The 25,647-nt window shown below is 38.6% G+C and overlaps 1 protein-coding gene across 1 annotated transcript in view; it reads right to left on the reverse strand.

Moving 5' to 3' along the window:
• Nucleotides 1-25,647, reverse strand: part of ZNF292 (zinc finger protein 292) — a 49,221-nt gene that overhangs the window by 16,458 nt on the left and 7,116 nt on the right. Inside the window, exons 2-4 of the mRNA XM_030944563.1 lie at nt 6,650-6,804; nt 6,091-6,169; nt 4,629-4,764 (exon numbers count right to left, since the gene is read on the reverse strand). Of these exons, the coding sequence (XP_030800423.1) occupies nt 4,629-4,764; nt 6,091-6,169; nt 6,650-6,804 (370 nt within the window). The remainder of the gene's footprint in view (nt 1-4,628; nt 4,765-6,090; nt 6,170-6,649; nt 6,805-25,647) is intronic.

Below are 25,647 nucleotides of genomic sequence, written 5' to 3' on the forward strand. Positions count from 1 at the left end.
CTGACATATTTAATGGGAACAATTACTGGAAAAATATTGAATGTAATTTTTGTGCAACGCTTCCTCATCCATTAAAATCGACAAACACGTTTGTGCAAGGTATGGGCAAAATATAAAATTACAGAACATGAGAGAAAATGAAGATTAAAAAAATTTAAAAAGCATCTGACAGGTGGTACTACAATCTACTAAGTCTAGCAAATTAACTTGGACAGACTGGGATCTAACCTTTTCACTCTGAGAGAGTTTCACTCTGATTCCCTTGAATTCCATAGCTGGCATATCAGGCCCTACTACCAATTCCATGCCAAGTTCACATGAAGGATATCAACTTTTACTACAGGTATTGCTCGCACCATACATGGACTAAACCAGAGAAAATGTAATCCACAGATTAGTGGCACATGAGAGCAGGAATAAGCTCCAGGCACTAACAGGCTCTCTGTGGAAGACAGTCCAGATTAATGCCACGTTTTAGCTGACTTAAAGACCACAAAGAATATTTGCCTTACAAAGCACTCATAATCCTACTACCAGACCCCTCATCAGATGTAGCATAGGTACAGATTAATCCACCACCTTTATGTCTTATCAGCCTTGCTTTAGCCAGGGAGGATGAAGCCAGGAGATGAATATACACACGGACAATCCATCTCCAAGAACTTCAGCTGCTAGTCAGGAAACAATGTGGGTTTGGCTGGGGTATGGTTAATTTTCTTCACAGTGGCTGGTACAGGGCTGTGTTGTGGATTTTTGCTGAACACAGTAATGATGATGTGGAGATATTTTTGTTATTGCTGGGCAGGGCTTACACAGAGCCAAGGCCTTTCCTGATTTTTGTACTCCCAGGCTGGTGGGGAAGCTGGGGGAGCTTGGGAGGAGACACAGCCCAGACAGGTGACCCCAACTGACCAAAAGGACATTCCAGACCATGGAACATCATGCTCGGTATATAAGGCAGGGGAGGAAGGAGGAAGGGGAGGACGTTTGCAGCAATGGCGTTTGTGTTCCCAAGTGACCCTGAGGTGTGATGGGGCCCTGCTCTCCTGGGGATGGCTGAGCACCTGCCTGCCCATGGGAAGCAGGGAATTCATTCCTTGCTTTGCTTGTGTGCATGGCTTCTGCTTTCGCTATGTGCGATAATCCGTGGCTCTCTGGGCTTTGTATGGGTCCAATCCAGCCAGCTCGAACCCAAGCCCAACACAGACTTGCACAGATGAATGGATAAAAGACGAGAAGCGCTCTTTCCCACTGGGGACAAGTGTCCAGTTTATTGGCTTGGGGCAGGACACTGCTAGCACAGTGACCACCCAGGCAGAAAAGAGGCTGAACCTTTACCTGCAGTGGGTTTTATACCCCAGGGGAGAGGGGGCGGGGAAAGCGGACCGTGGCCAATGGGATGCCATTGGGGAGCTGTCTTTATCTCAGCTTATGAGATTTCTACCTGTGCCCTTCCTATTCTCTCCCCAGCGCTGCTGGTGGTGGAATGAGGGAGTGGCTGAGTGGGGCTTGGCTGCTGGCTGGGGTTGAGCCACGACACCTCCTCCGTCATCTTCAAGTGTTAGTCCACATATGCATTCACACTACGGGTGACTCAGAACTGACTTAACGCTTTCCATATCTACCAGGAGCTAGGACTCAGAATCCTTCATGCAAACATCTCAGCACAATTCTGCTGAATACAGCATCAATCCTGGATGCTTCTGTGGTGGCACAGTGTCTAGAGAAAGGGTACAAGAAGTTCCAGATGGCTGCTTTGAATATACCCAGGATGAAAACAAGGTTTTTCTCCTCTCAAAACTGAGGCTGCTGGTATCATTCAACCGTCCGGTGACAGGTGCTCTAATTACTGAAAATAGATCCATGCTGGCTGTTACAGTCTGCCTGTTATCCACCTTGACAATCTCTGGATAGTGATGGTTGTATCCAGATCCCCCTTTCAGTGAGATATTCTTTAGATGCCTCCCTACTACATTTAAACTTATGAAAAATTCAAGAACCCAACTCTTGGCATCCAGGTTTAAATCTCTAAGGATAATTAGAATTAGATACCAAAAAAGCAGCAGCAGTCTGGCTTTTCATAAGGTTACCAAAGGTCCTTTTCCTCTAGACAGTTCCTGCACTCACCCTCAGTATCAATAGAGAAGATATCAATGACAGTTTTGAAGGATTATACCATCACTACAAGAAAATTATAACCTCGAGGATGGAAAAGCAGGTTCATGCTAAAGAGCACAAGCCACACTGCCAGAAATTGAGGATGGAAGTGCACTGTTTTTACGTTGCATAGGCTATGGCATAGCCTTAAACACTTTGGTGTACTTCAACTTTCAGTCTTTGGCACACTGAGCAATAAGGCTGCACAGACAGCCACATGACTTCAGGAAATCTAATTTACAGTTGTCATTAATTCAGATCAGTTTTAATTCTAGATTAATATCAGTCCTGATCTCACATTAAGCTAGTTCAAGAAGAGGCAGTAAGACAAAAGATCCATTATGATGTGACAAAATTAAGACAACTTTACTAAGGTTTCCTTCCGTAACCAATTAATGAAGTGGAGAAATGTAGAAAATTCCTCTTTCCAAATACAAGTGCTTCTTGTCTGTCATCTGCAACCTTGAGAAAAAAAATCATGCAGGTGAAACCTGAAGTAATAGCAGGTCCAGTCACCATGCAAATGCAATGCAATGCAATGTCTGACAGCAGTGCGGGACCTGTTCCCATGGGACTCTTACAAGAAATTCCTTAAAGATGTTAAAGATAGCTCTCCTGAAGTCCATGGTCACAATCTTACTTACTGCCCTGTGTCCTCTTCATCCATTCCTGAACTCATGTGCAAGGTCTCAAGACTCAAATACAAGGCAATTAAATATTAATTAAACCTCTCTCTTCCAAGTACATTACAAGTTACAATGGCTGCAGTATGGTTGAGAGGAAGCTAGTAAAGGAGTACTCTGTGAGACTCAGGACTACATACAAATCCAAAGTCTGTATTAGGTGTATAATAAGTAATTAAAAGAAGCAACAAAATGCAAATCTTGAGAAAGAGTACGCCCAACTTCTGGAAAAAAAATTGAAAATCATATTTTACATTTACTGGACTTATCCAAGGGAGCTGTGGTAATTTGAATAAAAGGAGATCCAACTTATTTCCTAAAAGCACTAAAAGAAGTCCATCAAATTCCCAAAGATACCAAGCTCTCTTGGCAGTAAAAAGAAGAGCCTTGTACAGATAAATTATCAGTTAATGAAAAGTTAAAAAAAAAAAGCCAAACAAACTTTCAGTGGGTTTCTGTAGATCTGTACAGGGACAGCCTACATCCAGCATTTTTATAAACATTTGGAAAAGGGCAGAGAGCCATGACAAAATATGCTGACAAAAGCAGGGTAGTAAAAACATGCCAACAGTCCATAACACAGCATAACAGATAAAATTAAAATATTGATAAAACCCCCAAAATTATTTTCATGGAGGAAAAGAATACAAGCCTAACTGTACATACAGGCATGATAGGGGAAAATCCTAACATTGAAATAGGTACTAGTCCTCAAGAAAATGTCTTGTTTAGTTCTGATTTAAGAAAAAATTGGTTCAATGCTCAATCAAGAAGCAAGGGTAATGTTATGAAAGGATTATTATATTATTATTATTATTATTAATAATAATAATAATAATAGTAGTAGTAGTAGTAGTATATATTTTTGAAAGGAATGTGGCAGAAAGCAGAGAATCATATTGACTGCTGAACAAACCTTTAGTTACCCATACAAGGAATGGGACAGTAAATTTGGAAGACATGTAAGACACTACAGAAGAGAGAAGATGAGATATGATAGCAGTCTATCGAATCAGGTCTTGTGAGGCATTCATTAAAAGATGTGAGAAGAGTTACCTTGTTAATAGATAGAAAATATCATATGAAATAAGCAGGCACCAGGCTAAAAGGATGCAGACACTAAGCGGAACTATTTCACTTCATATAAGAACTGTGCAACTTTGGCATAGATGCTTATGTGTGATGCTTTACACAGATTCTAAAACCATTTAGACAAAGAATCAAAAAAACAACTAAGATTTACTCGCACAAGGATACCACTTCTGAATTGCAATGACCAAAACAAAAATAATCTATCAGGGCACTATATCCTTGTAAGCCTCTGCTGATCATATACTCTTCCCTATGCAACTACTGTTAGCCATTCTCAGAACTCGGGTCTAAATGAACTTCAGTAAAGTTTCTCTTGGCATTTCATAACAGAATAAATGACATTTTCATTTAAAAATATATATGCAGGGTTTTTTTGGGTTTATGTCAAATAAATTTTGCAGATTAGTATTGAACTTACCCCACTGTAAATTAGCCTGTATGTAAACTCCCTTCACATGACTTATAAAGAAAATGGCAAAAGAATTTGAGGCATGATTATGTTTTATGCAAATACCAACATTAAATTATTTGTATGTTACCATGAACATACTATCTTAATAGTTCAGAAAATGCTACATGAGTATTTATTTATATAGCTTATAAATTACTACAAACTGTATTGAACAAAAAACTTCCATTGATCATAATAATATTTCAATGCAGCACAAAATTGAAGTAAATAACTCTAAGTTTTACCTTTATCTGGGTCCAACTGTTCCTGGGACAGAATACCACACAATACTGGGTTCTTCCACACTCCCTTCTCCTGTGTAAGTGTTGTTAAAATGTGCAGTTCCTGGCTGCCATTTTCCATCAAGTTTTTATGAGCCACCTGAAAAATATATTTTACAAAACAAGGTAGTGTTTAAAAAAGACATAATGTGTCTTTCATACCCTTTATACCTTATGTTATCACATTAACACCTTACCAGATAGAGAGTTAAATGTGTAACAAAATAATCTTAACATTCAGCCTATACAGGTTTTACTTCTGCCTCTGTTGCCTGAGATATAAGCTGAGAAACCAAAACAACTGAGTGCTTCAAACTCACCTTGAGATTTATTAACAGGGCTACTTCTGAAATTTCTGAAACTAAATTGTGAAATAGGCCTCTCTTTTAAAAATGGATGAGCAATTTCTCTAGTCCACATACTGTTCTGGTACCAGGTGCCTAAACTTTATCTTCTCAAACTCTTCAGCAGCTCAATTTCTATGTACTGGAGACAGTGAAAAAAATATTTTTATAATGTCAAAAGATTTTAGCTGTTAAGATCTCACTGCATAGTTCTATGCAAATATGATTAAACAGGCTGGGGTCTTAAAATCAATTGAAAATATCTTCCATGGCACTTATATACTAGAATAAATTCTGTGAGCAGATGTACACTTGGAAGCAAAACAAATACCTGCAAAAATTTGTGGCTTAAGTAGCAACACACAACTTACACTGGTCCTTTAAAAAAACCCAGCCAAGAAATGGCTCATTTTTCTTTTACTTTTCCACCTGCTCTCAAGGCTGTGGAACTTCTCAGCATCAAACACATCTCTTCAGAATTGATTTATATAAGGCAATTGCTAGTCAAAATTCACTCTAAAATAATCAGCCTTTCATCTTCCTATGTTATTTAGGCTCAGAATCCTCAGGTAACTGTAGCTGTCTTTCCATTATTATTCTTTTCTCCCCCCTCTCCTTTCTTTTTTTAAAAAACTGTATGCTGGACCTCCCACTACGTATTTCTGATAAATACTGAGAAGCAGAACTTGTTCCAACACCCTTCTTTAATGCAGTGCTCAAACCTTAACCAGTCAGTGTCTTGTGAGAGATTTAAAACCCTTCAGTATTAACTGAAGTACATAAATTTCAAACGTACAACAGTATAAAGAATTACTTATATGATAATATTTCATTTCTAAGAGTGTTTACAGTCAACTATATTTTAAAACACAAATTTTATTTCAATAATCTGTAGCTATTTTTTCTCTCCACAGCTGCTGCATGCAGACAGATGATATCACCTTCAGCAATTACTGCAGAGTATGCAGGATTTCCAGCTGAAGGCCTTGCTCCTTACAGACAGGCTACATACTTAATATCCCCTAAGATTTCCAAACCATTCTGAAAAGCTATTCAGTCTTTATTTTATGAACTAAACTCACCTGTACAAAAGCCTGAAATTCTTCCCATTTATTTTCAGGTAAGTCCAGAGGCAGACACAGTAGAAGTTCAATACAGCTTCTGGAAGTCAAAAAGGAATATTATTTGAGGAAATTTTTGACGTTGAAATTGTATAATCAACAATTCTTTATTCTAATATCAAAACAGTTGTTTGAAACACCAGCCACAAAACAGTTTGTTTCCTTGAACACAGAAAGAATAAGAGGCCATGAACACTCTTGCAGAAACTGTAAAAGCAAGCTCTCTAAAAGACACTATAAAAAAAAAAAATCATCAAATCCAACTCTGTTAAAGCCTGTGCAAATTGATGCCCTTTCAGATTGTATGCAGATCAATAATAACAAAGTGTTTTAAGCCAGGAATGTTGGCTTGTCCTAGGTCAGGAATCCTTGCCTTAATTCAAGCAACCAGATATTCTCCCTTACAGACAGCATACAGCATGAGGAAGGTAGGTGCTCATAACTGGATTGGGAAAACATTTAGGCAATGAAAAGTTAATACCATACAGACTGGTTTCAGTAACCAAAACACCATACTCACAGTGCTAAACGTTCAAGCACAAAGGCAACGTTTTCACACTCAGAGGTAAGGTAAGGTCGTGCTTTAACATAACTTCGGATAGCCACCGTGTACACCTCCAACAGAGGCAGAGGATCTTCTGATGTCTTCCACTTTTCTGCATATTCCAACAAAGTCTATTTAGGAAAAGGAAAAAAACAATCCAAAAATCAGGAACAAATGTAAGTTTAAAATTTCAAATTTCTCACTAGTAGATCTCCTTAATATGAATTACATATTCTCAAAGCATGCTTTTTTTTTCCTTAAAATTTACTGTTTCATTAACAACTGACACTTAAGACCCCACACACAATCATTCTCTGATCATATAAAAACGTTATGACTGACACTTTCTCCCTGTGGTAACATCATATGATTCATTTTACATTCCTATTTTCCAAATAGAGAAGCCTGAAGAGCATATCATAGTTAAGGGACTGAAAACTAATTTTTAGACATTCATCTCTACAGTTCAGCTTCTAAAGCAAGTAAACTTGAAAGTTTTAAGTCTTTATTTTAATCTTCTACTTCCAGGAACAGTTTTGTTTTTCCCCTGCCTTGCCACCTTGAAGATACAGGTATCTTCAGGCCATTGCTTTTTACAGGCTCTGAAATTAGTATGTTCTAGGCATTTTAAAGATACCATTTGTGCATCAAAAACTCATTAGTAAAAAAATTGTTTTCCTACTTGCCCCATGAATACCTACAAATCGTGATTTCAAACTAAAACTCATGCAAGTGATGAAATAAACATCAGCAACCAAAGTGCAGAAGACTTCTATTCATTTCAGTCAATGCCAGGGGACTCAGACACACATTTAGGCAAAGTCATCATCCCAACCACATCCCCCATGGATCTTTGCTATCAGGCCTAGGGTAACTTGATGGATTGCAAACTAATCCCTACACCATGGCAGGTTGCATGGAATCTGTCATATTACAATGACCAATTTTGCTGTTTGCTTCTTGAGAGGCAAGTGCAGAAAGTTGAGAGTAAGAGAGAGCAGTTTTGGCTGTCTGACGCCCTGCCAAAAGCAGGGCCATTATGATATATGGTTTGGAGGAATATGTTGATGGAGCTGCGTGTATCCTGAAGAACAGAGACTCTACAGCCTTTTTGGGCAACCTTTTTCTGAAAGTTTAGAATTCCATTTATTAGGATTTTTCTCCACCAGTACCTAGAGAAGCAGTCCCACGGGTTCTCAACAGAGGGATTAATCCCCCTCAAACTGGTGCTAGCACATCTGAGAGTGTAGCAAGTGCTCAGCCAGGGCACACTGGAGCTGCTCAGAACAGCTCTGCTGCCCCAGAGCTGGTCCCAAGCCTCTACTGGTGCATGGGGCTACACTCCCTCCCACCCCCCAGCTTTGTGCTCACCTCGGCCAAACTATGTGTCAGTGCATACCCCCGGATGCTGAGCTCCCTCCCAACAGCCTCTCGGATCTCTCTCTTACCTTGCTTGCTCCCACCAAATCACTATCATCCACAAAAGTGCTGAAGATATGCTCTATCCCTTCATTCAGTTACTAATAAAGAAGTTAAGAGACTATTTGCTCCAGTACTCAGCTTTGAGAGGAAGCCACAAGCAGCTGGCTGCCATCTGGACTTGGTACTACTAAGTGTTTGGGACCCACACTTCAGGCAGTGGACTATTTAATAGATTTGTTTAGAAGAATACTATGGGAGATGAAATACTAGGACCTGTTGATGTCTGGCAGAAAAACATCTGCCATTATCCCCTTGTCTGCACAGAAGGAAATCAGGTTTGTCAGTGTGAAAGCATGTTACAGAGCTCATTGTGTCAAGGACATTTAGCAGAAGTCACAGTTCTCTTTTTTTTTTTTTTTTAAGGTCAGCTGTAATTAAACTGATTTTGACAACATTGTTTCAATTCTGACAAGGTTTGTTCTGGTAAGGAAAATCAGAGCCCTCTGAGCAACAAAGCTCTTCTGCTACAGAGTTTCCCACACATCTAAATAAGAAACAGAATAAAGTGGTTCTCAACTCATTTAACAATTAAATGTTGAAAATTTGTTTAATTTCTAACATATTAGTACAACTATCTAAAAGAACTTGCTATATTTGGGATACAATGCAACTCAAATGATAAAACAGAACTTGGTGCAAATTCATGCATCAGAAAGTAAGAAAACCAATGTTAACTATTTGAAAAATGAAAGCCATCATATTAAAAAAACAAGACAAAACAAAACTAGATTTATTCTTGTCTTCAAATCTAGTTTAGCAAAAAGCTAAGCTTAAGTTAAATTCAGCATTATCTGTCTGTACTGCCTTAGTCAGTGGTAATATTAAGAACATACTTTAAATTCTTATATTTTAATATCCAAATAAATCCTCTCAATAAAAAATGTCAACTATATTGAACTGAATCAGAAATCTGTTTCATATGGTCATTTGCAATTACAATACCATCACCACATTATATATCATTCACCCAAAACAAAAACCCAAAAATATCTCATTCAAGGACATAAAAGGTAAGAAATATGCAAGCTTTGGCAAAGCGCTGCATTAAAGGTTTGGTTTTAAAGGTGATCTTACGTAAATCAACACGTAAAGAAGTTACATACTCTATCTCTCTCCTGCAGCAGAAAATGCTTCTGAGCATCGAGTGCTTCCTACTGGAACCCTTAACCTAACTGGAATATTGTCTGTTTTACTGTAACACTCAATTTGATGCTCTCCTAAGAACAGCAAAAAAGCACCACAGATCACAGCAGAGAAAAGATGGAAGAGCAAAACAGAGACGAAGCATGTAAGAAAAAGCAGAGGAGGACTAGATAAACAAGCTAACAATATTAGCAAACAGTAGTTCAGTACCATTTGGCAATTTTGCTCAATGCACTAGAATAATCAGATCACAACAAAGCAGTTGCCTTCAAAGAATCTTGAAAGAAACTCCAGCAAAAAGTCTCCCTTTGTCTTAATACTCTCATAAGCAGAAGTATACTGTGATTTCCATTACTGACTTGTCATATGCGACATGTTTAAGGATGCTAGTGGCAAAACAGCAAAGTTGAACAAAAAACAGCCCAGGAAAGTATACTTTATATTCTTCAGGTTTTGGGTCTTGGGGCAATGTTTTGGACAGAAAAGGCAATAACTTCTGCCCCTTGTCTAGCTGACCAAAGTAGTCACATTAAAAGAGTGAATAGCATAAGCTTCAGTTTACATGAAAGCCAGAGACCTGTAAAAGTAACCCTCTCTCCTCAAACTGATGTTGTTTCTTGTTAAGAATTCGCTAGAGCAATCAATACTGCACCTTTCACGGTATAGTACTTGCAGAAAATTTAAAATAGAAAGCACAGACATATAAAATCCTTTTTCCTTTTGGAGTAAACTTTTTCTTCTTTTAAGTGCTTTGGAATGACTTGCATTTTTGTACTGGAGAAAACACCACACAAGTGCTTTTTGTTGAAAGAGTATTACAGCTTAACCGATTTCACACTTGCTTAAAAGATAATTCTCCCTGTAAAGAGAAAATGTGAAAACAAGTTGCTGGTGAGACTGAATAAAAGAGGGACAAACATGCTCATCTGAAATTCAGCACAGCTTACTGTTCATATTGATTCACAGATATGCTGGGAAAATTCTTTGCATTAGTTTGGAATGCTACTTAGCTCAGACAATTAGCTTTGTAATTGGCGACAAATTGTTAAAACTAACACTGTCACAGAATTACTTCCCTTTCTGATTAATTTGAAAAAACATGCTTCTCTTTTTAGACTAAATATATATTTAAAAAACCCCAAACCAAACCACAACAATAACTAACCTCCCAAGTGGTAGCTAACATATAATACCAAGGCAGTAACACCTACTTTTACTCATCCCCTCTTCAAAAGATCACAGCAAACAGCAAGATTAATGTAAGCTTTGGTAAATTAAGGATATTTCCAACTTTGCTACCAAGCCAAGAAACATATCCTGGAAGTGTCTCAAAGTGTTGAGGACAAGAAGAAAGGGTAAGAAAAAAGAAGGAGGCAGGAAAATATAACTAAACAATTGGTTGTCTAAGAAGTGTGACTGAAGAGTATCAAGAATATTCTCACCTGCCATTGCAAATATGAGAACCTAAGGAAAAAACCGTCAGGCTCAGTAGAGAGACCCTGATTAATAACATGGCAAGTGACCACTGAGACCTGTAGCAACAAGATCAGGAGATCTCAAGTTTCATGGTCAGTGGTCAGCACACTAAAGAACCACCAGCCAGGTAGTATCACCATCCAATCTGCACATGGGGGGATACCAAAGACTGCTGACCCATTATGACACAACCAAGCAGAAATTCTCCCAGACAAACAGGAACTTTGCAGAAATACCATGCAGTCATTAATACCAGAAAATTGGATGAGAGAAGAATTATAAAAGCACTGGCAGAAACTATGATAGACCAATGAAGACCACCTCAATCTGCATTCAGATTATTGAGAACAAACTGAAGCAAATAAAATCTCATTTTTAAGATCTGAAGCTCATCAGCAGTTAGTCAAAATAGACATAATCAACAGATTGGCAAATTCTCAGAATACACCATCTAACAAAAAGTATTCAGACTGTTGGTGACCTGTTACTACCATCTTTTTAAAGTGACAAACACAATGTAAAAAGGAAGAAATTTGCACTATAACACAGTGGCACTAATTTCAGCATTAAACAGTGCTATTTTTATCTCATATATATAGACCAGCCACTTCCAAGCCATTATGTGAACTATATTAAGCATTTACACCCACCACACCCTTCAAAAATATTCGTTAGTATGACAGATCTCCTTGTCTGAATGTCTCTAGACTATACAGCACTGCCATTATACAAAGAAAATCAAATTCATTCTGCTTTGCTTAATGAATCAGTTTTGTGCTCTGCTTACAACCAGAAGAAGAAAGAATTTTACCCCCAGCCCTGGGCCTCATTAAGTTATTTATCTCCCTAGTCAGGACATGCTTGTTAATCAAGCCAAGTACTGTATTCTGAGCACAGCAGCAAAAGTTTTGCTCCTCTTTGAGACTGAAACAGGCATTTTATTTTAGCAGCAGCTTACACAGCCAAGAATCCTCTAAAAGTGGAATAATCTTGACCTGTACAATAAAAATATGTACTATACCTGTGATTTAAACTGCAAAAAAATATACAACCACAGGTAAGGTTCAGACCTTACTTTTCAATCTTTATCAGAACCCTTACAAGACTGTTGCTGTAGCAACCCACCCACCAGAGAATGATCTACTGAACAATCTTCTTTGCTAAAACTAGCCCTACAACACCAAAGCAGTGGTAAAATACATTTCACATTAAAAGGCAGCATTATTAACTGTTAACAGGAGTTACACGTGTATGGTCCACACCTACATGTTTCTTCAGCTCTGAAGAACAGGTTCTTACCTTGAACACACCTGAATAAGGGTAAGTTTACTTAAATTTATGTAAGGAGATGCCTGGGACTGTCATTTTCATTCCCTGCTACACCCAAAGGACAAAGAGGCTGGGAAAGTGACAGACAGTGGTCACACAGGTAAGCTGCACCTCTCAAACAACTGCAGTAAGTAGCAAAGCCTTTATTTCAGTGACTTTCTTCAAGCACATCCACACAGGAGGAAATCCAAACGAAATGACACAACTGTATTATGTGGAGATGAATCTTAGGGAGCTGCACACAAAGAGTGGCTGAAGGAACTATCTCCATGAAATAAACTCCACAGTGGCAGAGGCAGCAAAGCAATGACAGAGCTCCACGCACACAGGCAGGTGCAGGAGCTCCAGCACCTCTCAGTGAGATCACTCTGCCTCTTGCTGTTCACATGGAGCACTCCCACAGAGGCAGGGCTCCCCTTGACACAACCACACCTCTCACTCCGCCGGTACCTGCCAACAACCACCTGATACAAAAGAGCAGCTGCCTTCAGAGGAACCACCAATGGCCTGATTCAAGAAAACACATCAAGCTTTATTCAAAGCTGGTGAGGAATAGCTTCTGCTATCATGAACAGAAATTTTGAAGGAAAGTGAGGGTTCCAGTCAAGAAAGGGTAACTGAAGAAAAGCAGTAAAGCAAGCCTCCCATATAAACCATGCACATGATTTAAGAATATTTTTCTTGGCCTAAGAATCTCCCGTGTGAAGGTGACAGGTATGTTCTAATAACCAGTCACAGCTTGTGTCACTAGATGACGGATCATGAGGAAATGAAAATGAATTGGAGATCCTGAGTTTGGTATCACCATACAGAGGAAGATGCAGAGAGATGCTGTACACTGTAATGAGCCAGATAACATAACCACTTGAGTCAAATCAAGTTCCACTAACTGCTCTGGACTGGTTTACAATTTGATGCTTAATTTTAAATGGACTGAAAGGAAGAAGACATACAGCATAGTTTGATCCAGAGTAAGCGTCCCTGAGGACTTTATCTTGGGATCAGTGCTTTTCAGTATCTTCATCCATGACCCAGACACTGAGATCAAGAGTACCCTCAGCAAGTTTGCAGATGGTACAAAGTTGAATGGTGTAGCTGACACAAGAGAAGAAAGGGATTCTACCCAGAGTGACTTGGATAAGCTTGTGAACTGTGTCTACAAGAACATCATGAAGTTCAACAAGTCCAAGTACAAGGTGCTGCCCATGGGTCAGGGTAACCCCACATGTGAGTATAAACTGGGAGAACTCATTGAGATCAGCCCTGAGGAAAAGGACTTGCTTGTTCTCATGGATAAAAAGCTTAACATAAGCCAACAAGGTGTGCTCACAGCCCAGAGAGCCAACTGCATCCTGGGCTGCACCATAAAAGGAGTGGCCAGCTGGTCAAGGGAGGGGATTCTCCCTCTCTACTCTGTCCTTGTGAGACCCAGCCTGGAGTGCTGCACCTGCGGTCCTCAGCACAAAGACAGACATGGACCTGGCTGAGCAGGTCTAGAGGAGACCACATAGATGATCAGAGGAATGGAGCAGCACTCCTATGAATAAAGGCTGGGAGCTGAGGTTGATCAGCGTACAGAAGAAAAGACTTTGGAGAGACCTCACTGTGGCCTTTCAGCATTTAAGTGGGCTCATAAAAAGGAGGGGGCAAGAAATTTTGTATGGGCAGATAGCAAAAGGACAAGAGAAACGCTTTTAACTGAAAGCAGGTGAGTTTAGATTAGGTGTTAGAAAGAAATTCTTTACTCAGAAGGTGGTGAAGTCTCATCCCAGGCACTGCTCAAGGCCAGGCTGGACGGGTCCTGCGCAACCTGATCTAGTGAATGGCATCCCTGCCCATGGCCTGGAACTAGATGATCTCTAAGGTCCCTTCCAACCCAAACCATTCTATGATTCAATGAGCTTTGTACAATCAGGTTCTTCAGGTGGTCATGAACATGACCTTCACTTAGAAGTGATTTTGATCTCCCAGACCCTGACTTATGGTGAGACAATACATGAAAATGATTTCTGCTATCTTATTCCACCCTACAAGATTATAATCTAGAGAAATTAAAAAGCAGGGGAAGAGATATAACGATGATTTCTTTCAGTATATGAACATCTGAAGTTTGTCTGTTTAAGCCTTCAAGTTTACTAGGCTACTAAGGAAAGATCTCACACAATTATTCTGGCCAAAGGTAGTTCAAAAACATCAAGTGCCAAAATCTTTAGTTTTCCTTTCAAAAAGTACATGAAAGTACATGTTTCTTGTCAAAATCATATGTCATTTTTCAGATACTCTGAAAAGCAAACAGTTCCGTTAATTTAGTTTGTAACAACAGAGATACACACATCACAATGAATTAAGTCAATGGTCAGCTCACAACCTGAAAGACAAGGACTTAGGTTTTTTTAAGGAATAAATCAGCTTACCATGGCAATACTATTATCTGACAATAAGACACGGGGAGTGAGATATGATTTAAATGGATGTTCTTTGTGAACAGTTGTCTTCTACATTAGATCGTGTTAGAAAATCAGATCTAGTGCCAGACATTGCCTGTTAAATACATATAACAAAAGAGAAAGGAACTATTTTATAGTACCATATACTGTTTCTACCACATACGTACGGTTCAAGTAGAACTCATCATCTAGAAGATGTTTTCTTTTTCCATGCAAACTGAGAAAAACAAGGCTGTATTTATTTCCCTCAGGTCATGAAATATATTGCCTGTGGTCAGCTAAGAACAGCACAAAAAGATAATGGCAATTCTAATATTGACCTGTAAAAGTTCCACACTACTGTCTACTTGCAATTATTTAAACTCTTGCTTCCTCAAATTTCCTGTGTAGTACTACAGATGAGCATGAACAACCTTTCAAATATAGACAGTTGTGTTTTAAGAATGTAATGCACAGTAATAGTCTCACTCCTGCTTGTCAATGTGCAAGTTACTAAAACATGCAACAATGAGCCATGAGAAGCTGGCAAAGCAAGACACTGGAGCAGTAAGGGTATGAAAATACTGACTGAAATTCTTCCTATGCTGACTGCTGCTGAATGTGAAGAACACTGACAGTGCAGCCATGCCGACCTGTGAAGCAAACAGAACAGATGATGCCTCCTGGTTTTGTATTACCGGCACAATCCTCTCTTTGTATTACAAAACAAAGTGTGGCCCTGAAGGTAAGCTATAAGACTCTTACCATTTAAACCTGAACTGAAATTAAAATGGAAATGTACCCCAATATTCTGTACCCTATGCAATTACTTGTTCCTGAACTGCCGTCTTTCTGCTTTTGACACTTATAAAGTAATTTTACTGAAGCTTAGAAAAGTGAGATTTACTACATCTCTAGCAAAAAATGTTTTCCCCTTCATGATTCTGCACTTCATTTTTGTTGCCTTTTGCACTGATCTCCACACCTTGAAGATAATCACTAAATGAAGACATGGATTTGGAAGTCTGACTAGTAGAGGCCCAGAAAATTTCTCTCTGCTGTATTTTTTCTCCAACAAAGAAGCTGTCTACTATTCAATTACCAGAATAACCCAATTAGTAAGATTAAAAACACCCCCCAACCCCCCCAAATCCTAACTCCAAGGGTCTATAATCTTAGGTTGCAGTTTTGGAACTTATCTGCTTCTCTCTGAAAAAGTATTTCCCATGCATGTTCTTCACATTGTTGACCTTTCAGGTATGGTAGTAACGAGCAACAAGTAACCGCTTACATTTAACTGTTACTCAAAAGAAAACAGAACCAGATTTGAAACTGCTGGTTGAACTTTCCTTTCCCAGGGAAGTTAGGAGCACCATGAAATATTCAATAAAGTTCTCGCAGTATCCATGGTTCCCCAAGGACTGTTCATCAGTGCTGCAATGTGCATGCAGACACAACTCTGCTCGAACTTGAGAATCTCCACCAGTCACATCTTGCCAGCAGATAAGCTCACTGACAACTGACAACAACAGGAAACACTGAGCAATCTCAGATGTGCAGCGCTCCATCGCAGAAGCATGCAAGGCAACTGTGCACAAGCACAGCTCCCAGATGGTGTCACATTAAGGGTGTGCACACATCCTGATACTAGGGTAACCAAGTATTTTGAGATCTACAATTTGTGCAGCTAAACCAGCAGATACAGAAACTTCTAAAAATATTTCATAAATATATAGGTTTATGCAGTTGCTTTGAGATATCCAAGATGAAGACATTTCTTTTAAAAAATGAATATACTGGTGCTTTTTAAACCAATAAATTCACAACCGAAATACCTACCTTAAATATAGATGAACAAAAAGTTGTTTTTTTTTAATCTGTGAATTATATTCTAACTGCAAGGTAAACATAAAGCTGTTATAAATAAATTTATTGTACATGCATAAATTCTTCAGACCAAGAACAGAAGACTACAGTGAGAAATAAAGCACCTTTAAAAAAGGAGTAAAAAAAATGCTGAATGGCCACTAAAACACTGCTTTGGGGAATACAAACAACAGAATTAAATGCTCTCCAGTCTTTTTAGGATAGCCAGGAAAAAAATTCTCAAATTGCATGCAGAGGTGACAAGTCCTTGAATGGCAACAGATCATGGAGAAAGTGCTAGAAATTGCAAGACAGCTTAGTCCCTGACAAAGGCCCTGAATCCTAAGTCATGAAACACAAGGAACATGCTGACTTGATGCGGATTCTTGATCAAGCCACTAGGTTTAGTCATGATGTTGATGCTATCTTCTGACTTTACAATGGCAGAATAAAAAGTTTTGGTTTGTTTGGGTTGTTTTCTGGGAAACAAACCTATTACACTGAATCTTGGGCTGAGACTAAACATTCATCTCATTCAAGACAAGTTCATTTTTGAAAGCCGTATTTTTCAGAGTAAAACTGTGAGCCTGATGCATAATCTCACTGACTACTACAACCATTAAAGAACTGAGCACATGATGAAGACAGCATTGTTCAAATTCCTGGAAAGCTGATAATAGTCTGCTTTTAAGATCAATTTATGATAGTTTACAAACTATGCCAGGCTGCTGGCCTTGAGTCTTTTGTGCAATTCCAGCCCTGTGCAAGTATCATTACCGAATCACATGAAGTCACAGAACCAGACTGGTAAAATAGAAATGAACATGTAAGTGAACAGATCTCCCCTTCCATGTAGAGCATCAGTCTTGGCTTGCAATAGTAAAATCATCCCCACCCCAAGAATTCAGTGTCAAAAACTCAATTAGAAGATGACTAGGATGATAGCAGGCATGACCAATGAGCACAACACCATGCACTGGGCAATCGTCCTCACAGCTTCTAAAAAAGAATTGCTTCAAGAAGCATTTCCAGACCATCAGAACTTAAGAGAACACAGCAACATTGCCTGTGCTGCCTCTCTCCTGTAAGGAAAATGAACGACTGGTTCAGAATAGCTTCATAACGTGTTCTTTTTAACAAAGTATTTGAGACACTAAAAATAAATTAGAAATCCAAATTTAGACATATCTGGAGTCAAGAAAATTTCCTACCAATACATTAGTACCAGATGAAGTTACATCCTAAAGGGACACACACAAAAAAAATCTTTACAGTGTTATACTACAATTGTTCTCAGCCTTGATGATCTAAAGCTTCTAGACATGAAAACTATCTTTTACTTTTGTGATTTCTCTTTGCCTTTCTCTCCTCCTTGTTGTTCAGTGTTTTACCAGAAGATGGAGAACAAGCCCTTCACCACATAAAATGCCAACTGCTGCAACTTTTTTTTTTTTTAACTGTGAGGTTAAGGTTCCCCTGAAAGGTCCCCACTTTATTTGAGGAAAGTGCAGGCAGCTAAGGAATCACTGGGATGCAATCAGCATTTACATTCACTTTGTACAAGGACAAACTACCCAACTAAGATGTCAAATGAACAAAGCATTCAAGCAAAAACTTGAACAGTTCTTCAACTAGTTCTGCATGTTAAAAAAGCCCCTTACTTCTATGTCTAATTTAAACCAAGTCTACCTCAGGCTGCCCATGAGATTTTACCATTAGGCATTAGAAATACAATAACAGATGATTTTTAAAGCATTTAAGAGTAAACTAAACGGTTACATAGTACAAACCCCATCTCTTGCCCATATAAAAAAGCACAGGGGAAAATGAGGGAAGAAAAAAGTATGAGTACCTATTGCTTTTGCTGTGGTATGACAACCCTCTGATCAAGACATTCTCCACATCACCATGATCATAATCAATCTTTATTTTCCTTTCACCTCTGTGTCCAACAGAAAAGCTCAAACATAAATGACTTGTTTCTATTTTGTTTTTCAGTTGGGATACTGTACAGGCTATTTTACAGATTTGTAGGTTAGAACAAAACTTACATAGTAAAACACATATTTTAAACCGGTCCACAAGCATCAGACAGAAGAGCACCCATCTAAAATACTACTATCACAGATTTGCCATAATAAAATCAACAAAATCACTTTTTATTTATTTAGAACTGTACACAGAGAGGTCATTTTACATCAAAACAACACAGCACTGTACTTCTAAATAATTTCCAAAGCAGTTCAATGATACAAATTAAAACTGGCACTACTTAACTGATTCAGTATTTGTTTACCAGGGCTTAGCACTGTTACCTTGATTTTGTAGCTACACAACTGCTGCAAGAATATTAGCTCTTATGTGTTATAATACAAAACAATCCAGAATCAAACAGCAAAACTCCAGTAGGTACACAGTATCAGACTGCATATACAAAACTATGGGTGACATAAGCTAATGCAATTGTATTTTCTACAGGACAAGTACTATTTAAATTATGGTACTGATCAAAGAACATCATTCTCAATTTGTACTCAATTTTCATTTCTAAAGCCAATCAAGATTTTAAGTTGTTGATATGCTATTTTTACTTGAATGTGTCTTCTGAATTGTTTCACAATAAAGTTGTTAAGCAAAGTATAGCTCTAGAAAGCCAAGACTCCTTTGGCTGACAAATCGGATGATGACGCTTTAATTCTAATGGAGATATTGAGTTGAGCCCAGAAGAGAAGACTGAAGCCAGACTCTTAATTCCATCACTTACTGCAAGATTGTATTTAAGCAATTGTTTTCACTCTCAATTTCTGCAGGCATGGTGCAGAGCTATCCAATTTTTTTCCCATTACAACTCCTCTCCTCCACTGACAGGCTGCAGTTCCAATCTTTGCTGGTTTTTTCCTTTCCCTTCAAACAGAAAACTCCAGCTGCTCTCACACTTTGCAAGCCTATCCTAACATCACTGGCTTCCCTACCCAGCAGCTGAAAGCGAGGGAAAGTCATGTCAAGATTAGCAAGCACTGAATCAGCGAGTCAACACTCATTCAGAGATGAATTTCAAAACCAGAATCTGAGTTTGCCAATTAGGTTCTGGTCCACAAAAAGCTCACAATGACTATATCATTCCAGTGCAATGCACAAGGAGTAGATAATAGAGCAGAAAGGAGGGTTCTGAGAACCCAAGTCTCCAGTGAACCCATCACAAGTGGTTGTATTTCAGACTAGCATTCAGCTGGTTCCATTAACTGGATACTCGTTAGCAGCTGAAGTAGACTGTCTGCAACTGCTTCGGGAGCACAGCTTCTGGTTTAGTTTCATCCAAAAGACATTACAATTTCCACACTACAAAGCTGTTCCACAATGTAGAAAGAAGTGTGCTAACAGGGATAGAAAGAAGTGTGCTAACAGGGATGATCAGATCACTTTCAAAGCAAGCCCTGTGTCTGATCCAGAGTATTAACATATAGGAACTCACTCTTTTGGTTCACACTTCGAAAACTGTTCTTTCTTTAGTAGATGAATTGAGAGAGATGGTTGAGAGAATTTCAGAACACTAAAAGCAAGTTTTGTTAGACTGTATGAGCAGCTATGTTTTCATACTCTTGTCTGTATAACGTGTTTCTCCTTCCACAAGCAAAAAAATAGTCCACCCAAGTTCTGCTCACCCATGTATTTGAAGTACCATCTACAAGGTAGCACTGGTTTTTATTACTGGTACTTTCAGAACCCAGATACACAGGTATGCACTCTGTGATATAGATACCCATCACTTATTAAGAACTGATTTTTTTGGTGTTATCTAACCAAAGAAAACACGAGCTCAAATACCTTCAAGTACTAGTTTCCTGAACAGTTTTAAAGGTAATCTGTAAAAGTGTTGCAAAACTCTATCCATTTACAAGCCTTTTTTTAATAAACATTCTCCCCCCATCATCCTCTTAATTTTTTTTATTCTCAGATTGATCAAGTAAATCTAAAATCTTGCCTATCAAACCAGAATACAGAGAAATAACTGATCTATAACTGAACTTTTTTTTGTGGTGAAACTGGAAAAATTAACTGGAAAAATTAATACACATCTAGGTTTTATGTTCAAGCTCCATCAGAAAAGGAAAAGGAGCTTCACAGAAACAGCAAAAAATCAAGACATGCAGTAACTCATTCCTCTGTTCATACTTAAGAAAAGCTATCCTCCCTGGAGACTTTTTAGAGACAACAGTTAAGTTCAGAATACAAAGAGAGAAAGGGTTAATTGTTAAAGAACTGATACTACTTGCTGACTAATTTTGATTTGTTAGAAAGAATTAGAATATTTTTGAAATCCAGTGAACGTAACCAACTACCCTGCAATGAATGATTCATTTTCTCAGTCTGTTCAACCACTACACATTCATACATATATTCAGTAGCTTGTAACATAACTACATATTATATTGTTTATCATTCCACAAAATTAGAAAATAAGAAAGTTGAACAAACATAGAAAGTTAGTAAGAATTAACATTAGCTGCTTTTTAACTCTTGCCTAAAGAGATTCGCCTCAAATAACCACTTTTACTTAGGTCACTTCTGTGGATTTTTTTAAAAATAAAACTCACTGCAGCTCTAGTTACCATTAATATGCAATTACTAAACAGATTTCAATGACTCTGAAAATGCAAGAGTGCACTGAGTATTTGAACTCCCCTCTGCTCTCCCTACACATATTTACACCACCTAAGGTGTAAATGACCTTGATGACTTCTTACAACTCCTTGATAGTAACTCTCAGGGTTGTACATCTCTAACTGAGTTAACACAGATTGTGGGAAGAATCCATGTCATAATCTTAAGGGTAAGTTTCTTTATCAATTTCTTGAGGATTTTTTAAAACTATTGTTATAATTCAATTTTCAGGAACTTTAGCACCCCAACTCTTAGGCACACAAACATAAAAAGTTACCCATGCCTCTAATCCAGCTATTTATACATCACTAGGCAGATAATGTAACAACAACAACAACAAAAATCTCAGGTTTGTTCTCTAATGCATATAGCTGAGTATAGGGGAAGTACCCACTACCCTCAATTTACAGATACAAAACCAAGAGAGATAACTATGCTGTTGGAAAATATATTTATATTTTTAAGGCAAAGTCTATGTTGGAGGAGGGTTTGAAAAAAAAGCACCTCAGCAACTAGAGAAGCAGAAATAGAAGAACAGTTTGTGGGGCTCTACTACAACTCTCATAAGTAATTATGTCATATACCATCCATCACCCAGAAAGTTTAAAAAAAAAACCAAAACACAGGAAAGGGAGACAACTGAAAGTTAATTACTAAACACAGAACCTTTCTTAATTGACAGAGAGATATTTCTCTCCCCAAATATAAGTTAAAAGGCACAAGCAATTTGCATGTTTTTCATCTGGGCATGCTGAACACATAGTGAAGGTGCTCAGCTTGCTAATTATTAAACTGAAAGAGGCAAAAGCAAAATTACCTTGGTGCTATTTGTCCTATTATTTTTTAGGCACTATTTTGCTTAGAATTCAAACCCCAGCTAGTTTTAGAAAAAGACCTAGAAGAAAAACCTAGAAAATTAATGGAGAGCCTCTGGTTACATCCATAAACTATTTTAGAACAAGTAAGTTATTTAAAACACCAGTAAATAATTTCATTAAGCCTCATGCTTTGTCACACACAGTAACAGAAATTACCATTCTTTAGGCTTGCCTTTAATCTTTAAACATTTTGCATTTAACAGGCTCTTTCTAGTCACTGGTATCAAATTTCTCTCTTGCATCCTAATATAAGTGAACTTGCTATAGTTCAAGGCTATATTTCTTTCTAGTCAGATATTCAATCATGTCTCAATTCAATGTTGTCATCCCAACACTCATATTTTAGTCTGTTTACTTAAAAAGAGCATTCAGCAGTTGGCTATTAAACAAGCATTTCATGAATGTGGCGGGATGTTCATTACAGTAAACTTTCATCCACTGCCAGGAAATCTAATTTACCTATTCTTTCAATTATCAGACTGGCATATGGGCAGATTAAAAATAGGAAGACAGCCAGAAATAACTGCGTCTAATCTGGAAATATGTACATTTCCTGCAACATAGGTGACTTAAACTTGCTCTCTCATAAGTGAAATGAGACATTACGATACTTCTATAGTTCAACTACGTTACATTTTTGCATTAGCCATCTTTATCAACTTCTCCCACTGCTACTTCAAACCCTTTTAATTCTGATCATAACTTAACTGATAATCTTCATCCTCAGTAGAAAGATTACTCAATTTTCATTTTAGACCTGTCTACTCAGCACAGTCAAATTGGCAGCCCAAAGGATGCCTTCCATCTGATTGACATTTCCAGCGAAAGAACAAGGCAACATGTCTCACACTGTGTCTAATAACCACCCGTGTCCTTTTACCAGTGTCAAAGTACTATCACGATGTCCACATGTGGGAAAGGAGAGGAGCCAAGGCCATACTTTCTCCTGAATATGTTGGCAAACCTGAGCAGAACTCTGAGTTCCTGCTCTCACACTGACATGATGACCAATTCTGGCTAGGTATCCAAAAGCAGGGTTCAGTCACTGCACAAGTTTCACCAAAAACATTATGTAAGCTCCCAGTCTGTAGAATGGGGATTATGAAGTTTTATCATCTTAACTATTACAGATTCATAAACAAAAGCTATTTTTTATCCCTGCAATTCTCTTCATAAGACCAACCCTCCAACGATTTAAAAAAAGAAGTTCAGATTGTGTCTTTTGTGATTCTAAACATTTACTCTCTACTCATACCTATCCTTGTGTTCCCTGTGTCACAAACCAGTATATCATCACAGGCTCCTGAAACAAGCACTCTATGACAGGACCAGCACTGGTGGACAGGGGCAGAGCAACCTGGACTTCAGGAGTGTTTGATGCTCTGCTGCACTGACATGCTTGTTTCCAAACGGGAGAGGCATGGATTGGATGGATGGACCACACTGTGAACAAAGAACTAGCTGGATGGCCACATGCAAAGAGTTGTGGTCAAAGGCTCATTGTCCACACGGAGACCAGTGGTGCCCCTCAGGGGTCAGTACTGGGGCTGATTCAACACCTTTGCTGGTGACAGGGAGAGTGGGACCAAGCGCTCCCTCAGCACATTTGCTGATGACACCAAGCTGTGTGGTGAATTCAACATGCTGGAGGGAAGGAATGCCACCCAGAGGGACCCTGGAAGGATGGAGGTGAGGGCTGTGCAAACCTCATGGAGCTCAAAGAGGTGCTGTTGTTGCATGGTTCTACAGCTGGGTCAGGGCAATCCCAGACACACCAACAGGCTGGGCAGAGAAGTCACTGGGAGCAGCCCTGCAGAGAAAGACTTGGGTGTGATGGTTGAAGAAAGACAGCATGAGCCAGCAGGGTGAGCTCACAGCCCAGAAAGCCAGATGGAATCCTGAGCTGCATCAAAAGGAGCATGGCCAGCAGGCCAAAGGAGGCGACTGCTCCCCTTTATTCTGGTCTTGTGGGACCCCATCTACAGTACTGCATCCAATTCTGGGCTCCCAACATAAGGAGGACATGGAATTGTTAGAGCAATTGTTAAGAGTTCAGGGCCAGGAAGCTGACAAGAGGACTGGAGCACCTTCCCTATGAACACAGGCTGAGAAAGTTGGGGCCATTCAGTCTGGAGAAGAGAAGGTTGTGTGGAAACCTCATAGCAGCCTTTCAGTATCTGAAAGGGCCTACAGGAAATCTAGAGAGACTCATGATCAGGAACTGTAGTGATAGCACAAGAAGTAATGGGTACACAGTGAAATCAGAAATGTTTAGGTTAAATATTAGGAAGAAATTCTTTACTGTGAGGGTAATGAAACACTGGAACAGGCTGCCCAGGAAGGCTGTAGATGCCACAAACCTGGCACTGTTCAAAGCCAGGCTGAATAAGGCCTTGGGCAACCTGTTCTAGTAGGAGGTGTCCCTGCCCATGGCAAGGGGGGTTAGGACTAGATGATCTTAAAGTTTCATTCCAACCCCTTAACATTCTATGAATCACAAGACTGAGGAGCTCCTTATTCATGATTTAATGCCCAATCACTGAATGTACTTTACCAATTCACAGAAACAATTATTTGGTCTGTTAGATATACAAATATCAAACATGATTTGTCTACTCGACAGAACCCATTCTCTCCATTATTCTGAAAACTGAAGAGGAATCCTTCCAGATTCTGAGGGGTTTTTTTAATATACATGACACTGAGAATGCTACACCAGCACAAATGTAAACTGCTCTATTCATCCAAAAGACAACAGAGAGTTATAAATAAAGACTGGTCTTTCTCCTAAAGAATTTTACTTCAGGGATTTAAGGTCCTCAAAGCAGCAAATGCACCTGTCCAGCAGTTAGGAGAGAATGAACATAAGGAGTGAGTCAGTGTTTGAAGATGGATGGAGCTTTGGTAGTTGTCCGTGTAACATGAGTTCCTATAAGAACAAAGAATTGTATGACTGGTTCAGAATGAGTAACAATCAAGTGAGAGTTACATTGGTTAGCACAGGATTTTCCTATTTCTCTGATGAATGTTTAGTTTACTTTACCTACATACAGGAAATCATAAAGCTAGAAATATTGTATACCACAAGACTGTACAACAGTTACAGAAGAGAAGATGGAAGAAACATTTGATCAAACTATTTTTACCAAAAACAGGCACACATTTTTCCAAGTTTGGTCCAATTACCCACTGGATCAGGTCTACTTTCAGAGAATAGTTTTATAAAGCTCCACTACCTTTTTGACATTACATATATCTTCTTTCTGAAAGTCTTTGCTCTGCCAAGTATAAGGTGTTATTAGATTAACTCTTCACAAAGGAAAGCAGTGTACTTCATCCTTAGAGATGAAAGACCTGAGAAATAATACCCTGGAGTTGTCTTTAATGCATACTTGGAAGAATAAACATAAAAAAATAATTCATACCTCAAAAAAAAAAGACTTGCATACTTCCTAAAACATGACACACTAAGTTGTTAACCAGTGCAAAAGCACAGACCTAATAAAATGGGAAATGCTATCTCAAAAGACAGTTTCAAGCCATACTGTTTACCTGTCATTTAAACTAAAATTTGCAAATTGTTATACATCATCATTGTAAAGAAGCTGGTGGCCTAAGAACCTCAGGCTAGTTTCCCTCTTGAAAATAAACACACTGTATTATAATTGCACAAGGATATGCATGGAGGCCTTTAAAAAACACCAATTAAAAT

The sequence above is a fragment of the Camarhynchus parvulus genome, chromosome 3, assembly GCF_901933205.1.
Source record: "Camarhynchus parvulus chromosome 3, STF_HiC, whole genome shotgun sequence".
Taxonomy (NCBI): Eukaryota; Metazoa; Chordata; class Aves; order Passeriformes; family Thraupidae; genus Camarhynchus; species Camarhynchus parvulus.